The sequence below is a fragment of the Sinocyclocheilus anshuiensis genome, unplaced genomic scaffold (assembly GCF_001515605.1).
Source record: "Sinocyclocheilus anshuiensis isolate Anshui unplaced genomic scaffold, SAMN03320099.WGS_v1.1 scaffold1015, whole genome shotgun sequence".
NCBI lineage: Eukaryota > Metazoa > Chordata > Actinopteri > Cypriniformes > Cyprinidae > Sinocyclocheilus > Sinocyclocheilus anshuiensis.
This window is the reverse complement of record NW_015546029.1, coordinates 726,316-735,836: the sequence shown is the minus strand read 5'-3', so window position 1 is coordinate 735,836 and position 9,521 is coordinate 726,316. Positions and strand designations below refer to the sequence as shown.

At 38.7% G+C, this 9,521-nt stretch overlaps 1 protein-coding gene across 1 annotated transcript in view; it reads left to right on the top strand.

Moving 5' to 3' along the window:
* The window catches only part of LOC107698718 (attractin-like protein 1), a 286,058-nt gene that overhangs the window by 149,958 nt on the left and 126,579 nt on the right, over window positions 1-9,521 (top strand). Inside the window, exon 24 of the mRNA XM_016499821.1 lies at window positions 1,160-1,238. Within this exon, the coding sequence (XP_016355307.1) occupies window positions 1,160-1,238 (79 nt within the window). The remainder of the gene's footprint in view (window positions 1-1,159; window positions 1,239-9,521) is intronic.

Here is a 9,521-nt window from a genome sequence, read left to right as displayed (position 1 = left end):
ACACACATATATAAATACCTTGCTAACCTAGACTTGTCATTTTCACTTACATGTTGTTGCTCTTTTGTTAGTTTTGATTGCTTCTATTGCTGGTGTTGGCCGTGAACTGGCAATGGAAAAAACAACAACAACAAAATGGATTGTGTATGACTACCAAATACCTTTTGCCTTTCTTTTAGCTCTATACATTTTTCACCTTAAATGTATGGAGCTAAAAGAAAGGCAAAAGGCATCAAAATAGCCATTGAGCAGTCTGTGTATGTCAGGGAATAGACTGGATTCAGGTGCGGGTTCAACAGAGGGCTTTATTGTACAGACATATATATCACCACGGGCAATGAGCTCCTCCGCTGACAGTTCGTGTGGACGTGGAATTCCCAACCACACAGATGGGCGGATAGCAGGGGCTGGAACAAGCCGCAACAGTGGCAGTGGAGAGGAAGCCGGAGGGGCAGCTCACTAATCCGAGCGAGAGGCTGAGCAGCCCAACGACGAGACCGCAGAGTCCCAGGGTGGGCGGATGCCGGAGGAAGCCCACGGATTCCTGAACGCACAGAGAGGTGCGGGAAAATAAACAGGCAGGTAAGCGATACTAACACTGACAGTCAGAGCAAGGGAATAATCACAACAATCTGACAAAAGACAGAGAAACACGAGGAGCTATAAGGGGAAGCTAATGAGATAACCAGAACCAGGTGTGAAACCAGAGGCGAGCAGAGAAACAAGGAGGGCGGGGAAACAATCATGCTGACATATGCGCACGTGGCGAGCTGTCAAAACAAGCCACGCACAACAACACACAAACACAGACACAAGAAACAGGTGATCAGACCCGAGACCCGACAGTGTATGTGCGAGAGAGGAAATCAAACCTGTTGGAGTGCAGATGTGCATGTGAAAAACATGTGCGAATGTTTTTCACTGCACTGGATGGTGTTGCATAAATGATTGACGTAACAGTCAGTTCTATACGGCATTGATTCTTTCATGCTGGATGAACTTGTTTATCATTGATTGTATGATTGAAATACAAATATGTAACAGCTGTCCTCAGTCCAGCCTCGAAGGTTAGAGGAATGTTATCCACAATTGCAATTACAAACTCATGAATCTTATTTGATTGACTGATCTATTGATTTTCCATGTGTCTTGTCTCCAGCTGTTTCCTGTCCCTGCTGCTGGTTGCTGCTGTGGTTTGGAAAGTCAAACAGACGTGCTGGGCATCACGCAGGAGAGAGGTAACTTCTGAACAATAGCACTTCCTGGGCTCATTGAAGTGTCCATACTTGTATTGGCTATTGCCTGCGGTTTCTTTATATGATGCCCATGATTTCAGGTGTGAAGCTGAAGTGTTTAATACTTCGGCTTAACCAATACCACGAGTTAGGGGCAGGACTTTCAGTTTGTGCGACCAATGGAAGACAGCAATGAAACACTTTAGCTGTAATGTGTTTGAGTGCCCATATGCAATTGAATTTACAGGTTTGTATTAGTTGGGATGTTATTGCTTTTACCATCTGTGACCTCCCATGATGCTCTTGGGTATGGTTGATCTTTGTAAACCGTCTTATGACTTTAACCTCATTATAGTTTATGAAACTCACTGTCATGCGGCATTACTATGCTCAGATTGGAGGACACCGGGTAAAGCTGATCATTTTATAACATGTTCCTCTCGGTGTCTGATGGTGCGTAACTGCCAGCCAAACTGCCTTCTTTTAATGAGAGAGGCACAACAATAAACACTGCCATTTCCCTTCATTACCCATCTTCACAAACCAATTAACCCTGACAGGGGTTCATGTAAAAGGAATGGATTAGTGTGATATATCTGTCTAAAAGCCCCAACAGATGCCGCCTTCTCTCACGTTCTCTCTTTTTATTCCTTCTTTTGTGTGTCATTTTAGTGGATACATAAATGCAAATGGGAGTTTGCAAACGAGTTGTCATTGAGCGTTTTATAATCAATACAATAATCGAGGCCTCTCTAATTGAAAGCATGTCGAGAGCTGTAACTGTGGGTTTATCGGAGTTAAATGTGTGCTGTTTTTAACGATGGCTGTCACAGTTGCTGTTTTCCTTTTTATCAAATATCTACTTGTAGAACGAGCATTTAGATAATGGAACAGTATAGGGAAAATTCAACGCTCCAAAAGCCATTTTGATCAGCTAAGTAAAGCTACAGTAAATAATTAATCTATTCAGAGTGTAGTGTACTTCAGTGTAGTGATTGGCATGAGAACCTGAGTACTCAGCAGTGACAGCCGTGATCATTAAAACAATACATATAAATCTTCAAAAGATTTTACACCAACTGAACTTAGGAAACCGCTATACGTCAACAGGACCTCATTTTTACTTTTGTGATGAGTTATGCTGTTTTTCGGTGATACCTTGCAGACCGATACTTCAGAAAGCGATTTTTGTCATGGTGACTCTCATTCCAGGTCATCACTCAATGGCCTGAGCTGGACGTTCACACAGGGCACATTCTTCCTTTCAGAAAGCTAGATGGAGCACAACTGAATGGAACAAAACGTATGGGTTTTAAATGTCTTTTTTTTTAGAGAGAGAGAGAGGGGGGGGGAGAATAGTTTTAAAAGTGCTCATTTTAACTTGAGAGTACTTTAAGGCCCCGTCCACATGGAGACGCGTTTAGCTGTATACGCATACATTTTGTATCGTATAGGCATTTCGTCCACACGGATCCGGCATTTTGGGTGAGTGAAACCTATATTTTTTTAAACCGGTCGTGTGGACAGCGAATCCGTATATTTTCTGAAACGATGACGTCATCAGCCCACGTCTCGCCCCTAGTCAGACACCGCTATATCACGTAACAGCAACAAAAACATGAACAAACACTGAACGATTGTCTTTTACATTTACTAACATTTACACAGATTAATAAATGTATTGTTCCATGTTCGTTTGTATATCGCGTGCAAGGTTTATGCGCATAGTCCAAGTCTTCTTCTCTGTTTTTAGTGTATCTCTGTGGCAGAATTACAGCGCCACATACTGGTCTGGCATGTATACTACATCGTTTTGTGTCGGTTTTGTGGTTTCGTGTGGACGCAGATATTTCTTGAGACTAGGTAAAAAAAAAAAGATCGGATAGGGAAAGCTCTGGCTTCGTGTGGACGTAGCCTAAAAATGCAGGGATTATGGTGCAAGGTGCTGGATAAAAACAGGGTGATGTGATGCAAAGGCCAAACGAGGGCATTAAGTGTATTTTTTTTTTTTTTAAGTAGAAAAGTTTGTCAAGACAAACTTTGAATGTCAGCTTGACCAAGTAAAAGTAAAACGTTTTGACATTTGAAGGTTTTATAGGCTTTACAGATAGAAAAGATAGATTTGTTTGAAATATCACTTATAGAAGATGGTACTATTTTTATATTTAACTAATTTTTGAACTTCTTCAGGGGAAAAGCGAAGAGGAAAGCTCTTCATTTCCCATAATGTCTGATTAACTTTGAATTGTAATTCAGTAAATTCCAGGTCAACTTCTTGTGGGTGTGGCCAATTAAATTCAAATTACAGCTCATGAATTAAAAGGAAGCCAGTCTTTAATAGCCAGTCTTTAATCCTATAGTTTGCATAGCCAGGGGTGCTCATAAGTGGTACGCAGGTGCGCATGCGCGACCAAAATAAAAAATGCGCTGTGTAAATAAGTTCTGACAGCGCATTTGCGTACCGACATGGTTGACAGCTGTTAATTCACAATTACCATTTTAGATCGACAAACTGTAATACTGTATAAGATTTCTATTCAAATTGAATAGATAAATAAATCTAGGCTACCTGCTGCCGTTTTCAAAGCACAGTGCAATTGGCAGCGCTAAACCCGGAAGCGCATTGAATTACGTGCCAGCAACCCGCCAAAATAAAAGCCTGCTGATTTTAAGTTTGAAAATTATGAAAATTCATCTTTAAAAAAAGAAGTAAATGTTAGCATTTTATTTTTAAGTTTACTATAAAATAGTTGTATTTGTATTTAATACTCCATTTTTATTTTAAAATATAATTGTATTATCACATTTTATTATTTAGTTCATTATTTTATATATAAAAAAAAAACGAAATAAATAAAGTGCAACAATATTATCACTACGATTAATTAATTTTTTTATAGTTGTATTTAATGGGTCACACTATGTGCAGTGTGAGGACCAAACCAAATCTCCAGGTTCTCTTATGTACACCCCTGTGCATAGCCCTTCTCTGTATTTCAAAAAATGGCCAAATGCCCTGCACTGAAAAAAGAGGCTATAATGTTAAGTATTTTAAAATGGTAGCAGTATTTTGTTTGTGTGCACATTGTGTATTTTCCCATGTGATTCTGGACCTTGTTGCATATTCTTCACATCCCTAGTTAGCAAACACCACCATATTGACACACACACACACACACACACACACATAGATCTTAGTTAGCTGATATGTCTACATTATTTATGATGTCTGTCCCATATCGGCCAGGCCCTGCTGTTGCTGCTGTAGTTCCTCTGAACCTCTTTCTTCTTCACAGTCATTTTTCACATTCCGCCCGACACAACAGAGCTCAGGTGTCAGGCGGTGATGATGTCAGATCCAGCAGGATCTATCCTACACAGCACCAGTCACATCCCTAAACAGCCAAGTTGCTTTTAGCCGGCTGTGGCATCTGATAAAGATCTCGTAGCGAGGGCTTTATATCTGCCGTGCTTTTATGGTTATGTGGAGGCTGATAAGTTGTGATCTCGCAGAAGTTTTATGGAGAGCTGCAGCACTCTGCTCCCCACTGCTGCTTAATTGTGTTGCCTCATTGTCAAGCCTCATTGCTGATACTGGCGATCTTGTGATTTGCCGTGTTGGATACTTTAAACCCGCCATAGCGGCCCCTTCATCACTCCCTCTCTCTGAAGCCATCAAGTGGGAAATTAACAATGCAAATCAATGGAGCTGAATGGTGTAATTCTTATGATCCCCTCTTTCTGATGTATTTAGAGCATGAATTATTATTTTTGAGATAGATTACGGATGGACGACGCCATGAGCACTCAGGGAATCAGTCAATATCCTCAAATGGGCCTAATTCATTATTTCGTCCCTCCTTCTTTCTAAAGTGCAGAACATTGAGGAAGGGGGGTGGGGTATTTTCATTTAATTCCACCAAATGTAATATAATTTATTTGCAGTTGCGATCAGGGGTATAATCAGTCTCAGTCTGTCGGCATGCAAATGGAAGTAATATATAGAGTAGCTGTGAGTTGAAATATGTTTTGTGTCTGACAAATCCTAAAAACAGCCACTCTGAGTCCCCCAAAAACTTTTTTGCATTGGCATTTAAAATTCCCAGTGGGAGAAATTCCATGCGAATTCCTCATTCGAAAAGGGAAAAATAATGTAAACTCGCCAGTATAGTTAATTATGGATCATAACCGAGAGCGTGGAAAACAAATTTAGAACTGGGTTTATGATAATGACTCTCCCAACAATAATTTCTGGATATGAGATCAAACAATCAAAACCACTTTGAAATTCTAATGATGATGCACAAGACGTCTTGTACAGATGTCTATGAATCTCCTAATAGGGTCTGCCCCCAGCAGACAGGGATTTAGCCGTATTTTGACAACTAACCTCATTAAGTTTTGCTGTTGTCTTGCCATAAATGTATAAATAAACAAAAAAAAGACCCTGTGTATTTCACTTTTTCATGCTTTTTTACTCTATAATTCATGCGTTGGTTAATACAAGCTGTCAATGGCCTTGACAAACATGGAAATACTGAACACCAAGTGATGTGGTTGTTAAATATACTTAGCCTGGTCATATTAAACATGTATATTCTGGATGAATCTAGAGCGGTACAAAGGCAGCCCCCCTTCCAGCACCATCACCACCAAATGAGGATAATTCCCAACTGCCTTCTTGTCGCCTGTTCAATTGTAAACACACTGCGTCCCCTGTCAGCCAGATGTCGGCTAATTTTATTATTTGATGGTGGCTTATTCCACGTCGATCAGCCAAACCCCTGTCCACTTGCATAGAGTACAATGATTTGATGCTAATTTATGAAATACCAGGTTGTTTTGAGGCTTGAAGTGGGTGTGTTTATTTGACCTTTCTGCCACATTATGGTAATTAGTATAATTCCTTGTTACAGGAATTAATTATTTTGAAAAAGATAGTCTCATTTACTTCAGACAGTGGTTTGCATATATTTAGGGGTTTTATTTATTTAAATTATTTTCATTATTAAATAATTAGAAGTTGTGATAAAATTATGATTATTCAGATTTTGTTTAATGCAAATTTGTTATTTTTGTCAGAATAGCAAACAGCGAGATGATCTTTGACACTGTTTATCTTTGAGTCCAGGCTTTATCTGCCCTGTTACATAGTGTAAATATCATTTCATTTTTCATGAATTCGCCAGTAGCCTAACATCATGACATTAAATGTCATTATTATTCAGTTATAGTTCAATTTCATGATGAATTTCTGGGAAAATGCAAATCTCTCTGTAATGTTTCTATCATGAAAAGACACATATAAGCCAACCCTAATATTGACCCTGTAATATTTCTATCAAACATCTGTAGGAACTTGTAAAAGCAGTGATTGAGTGCCTCACACATTTGCGAAAACTTTGACTCAAGGTTATATAAGGTCTTAAAAGATGCTCATCTCTGGGAGCTGAAATGAGGATGTTGAAGTCTCAATATTGCTACATATAGAGGTGGCTGCTCTTTACAATGTTGGCTAGCAGTGCCATGCTATCAGCTCCGAGCAGGTGAGCGTCTTCATCATCTAAGGCTAGATTAGCCCAAAGGTCTTGTCTGCTTTTCAGAGCCATCTTAAACACCAACATCAATCTTCAAAGCGGCAACATCAGTCTCGCCCTCTGCTTTTTGCTCCCAGGGACAAGACAAGGACTCTCCTGAGAATGCCTCAAAATGGTGTCAGAGATCTTTTAAGCACAGGTGTGAGTGTCTGTGTTGAATTTATTGTGGCTTTTATTGGCTTTATTTTTACTGTTGGCACACTCTGTCTCTGGAGGTGTATAATTTTATATAGGGGAATAAAGATGAGATCTGCTGTGTCACAGTGATTGATTGCTCAGGCAAGCGTCTGACTAATGCTTTTGTGATCAAATAAACCAATGATATCTGTAACTACCTCTGTCAAACCTGGCCAAACAGCATCTGTTTATTATTTTGGAATATTTGCTAGTATTTGTTTTTTTCTTTTGTATAGTTTATCTCTCTAATAATTTACCCCAGTTTAAAGCAGTGTTGTTTTAGTATTATATATAATATTATAGTATCTATCAATATTTATTTTATTTATTAATAAAAATAATTATTAATACAAACTTATATTTATTTAATTTTCATTATGTTCATCATAAGTTCTAGTATTTTTGTTGTGTTTTTGTCTTTATTATTATTATTTTGTTTTTATATTTAAATTGATACTTTTTGTTAAACAGAAGGTAGATCTAACTTAAAATCAATAATTATGCACTGGTGTATTAGCTGTGATTTTCAGATTTATTTATTTTTTTTACATTTATAATAATATAATATAATATAATAATATATGCTTTTCAAGAAACAATCAAAATACACATTTCTTACCTCTTATGCAATGTCTTTTGATTTTGTCGCACTTCTTTTTAGGCATAATGGGCACATCCTATTTTGCAAATATGAACTTATTTCTTCTCTTCTCCTTCTTTTCTAAGCCTCCTTAACCTGACATAGGAGATTTTCAGATGACAGAGAAAAGACTTAGACAGAAGAGGGGAGCAGAGCTGTCTGCTCAATTACACGTTTGCTTAGTGAGCAGTGAACGTTAGCCTGCTCTCAGTCAGCATGAAGTATGGCAGATTCAAAGAAACAAAAGAGATGTCGATAAAAAATTTAAATGTTGCATTTGCCCCAATTGAATAATTTTTACAGCACTAAAAAGCATCACAGTGCACTTTTTGTGGTTTAGAAACGATCTATAATTTATAAACCGCTTCAAACAAAGCATAGCAGTCACCGTCACAGCAGGGCAGATGGATGCACATTTCAAAACAGACTCAAACCAATGCCATAAATTATACCTTTTATAACAAGTTTTACCATCCACAGTAGTTACTGGCAAGAACATATAAGCTGCTGTTTAAATGTTTGTAGTTGGTAAGAATTTTTTAATGTTTTTAAAAGAAGTCTCTCATGCTCACCAAGGCTGCATTTATTAAGTATAAATTTATTGTGTTCTATATAAACATTTTTGCTTTGTTTGAGCTGACTCAACCAATGGCATGAATTATTGAGTTTTTCTGACCAGAAGAGGGTGTTCTGGTGGCCCACAAATCAAACACGTCACTTTTAAATGATGTCTGTGAAGATATTGTGAACTTGTGTTTGTCTTGGTTGTTTTATTTCATTTTATTATCAGTTGTTGTACTACATGCGTTGTATCAGGGAATCCGATTTTAATTGTTTTACAAAGCATCAACCAGGGAGAAGCCAAAAACACTCTCCATTTTCTCCACTTTTGAGTTATCAGAAAGCGATAGCGATCATGCGATCCTGCTCTTGGAGAATAAATGGCAGAGCTCAGGTTGGCCTGATTCAGGAAATGAAAGCTGTGGTTTATATTATTAAAGTGTTAAAGTTTCAGCCCTGCTCTGAAGAGCATTCAGCCAGACGAAGAAAACCCTTTTTCAATAGCACCTTGTCGTGTTGATGCATAAACAAAGGATGATTTGATCGGGGCCCCTGGTCTTGGATTATTCTTTGTTATGTGTGTATGAAAGGTTTGGCTCTCCCTCGTGCCCCAGCCTTACAAAGATTTAGAGAGGAACGCTGTGGTGTGTGGATATCAGAGAGGAGCTTATGCTTTATGCATAAGACAGCCTGAGTTATTCCCTCCACACATCTAGTATGTAATATAACAGGTGCCTGTTCTCAGTATTGACTTTTGGCTGTGTCAGGGTTGTGTGCGTGTTAGTCGCCTCAGGTGTACATGTGGGCAAAGGTAGAGAAGCAGAGTGCATAACAGGAGCAGTGATCTGCGGTTAGATAGCGCTTGTCACTACAGCACACTGGCCTCTGTCCAAACTCTGCTCACAGTGCTGCAGTATCATCACAGAAACCTCTCCAGAGTATGATGAGGCTGTGCAGCAGCATCTCCTTCACATTTTGTAATGTTTGTAAATACTCATACCACCTTTCACACTGTCATACAGACACAAACGCACAGATTTAGGTTAAAATGGGTCAGGCGAAAACAATCGTAACAAGATTTTCAAGGATCTACAAGAAGTCACAAATCAGCTGTTGATTTTCAGGAGGGAATTCACTATGAATGAACTGCACAAGCTGATAGACATTCAGGAGTGCCGGTAAAAAGTTTGGGGTCGTTAAGTTTTTTGTTTGTTTGTTTTAAAAGATGTTTCTAATGCTCACCAAGGCTGCATATATTTTATCTTGTATACCGCCATGCAAAGGCAAAAGACTGTAACTTCGATTTTGGCC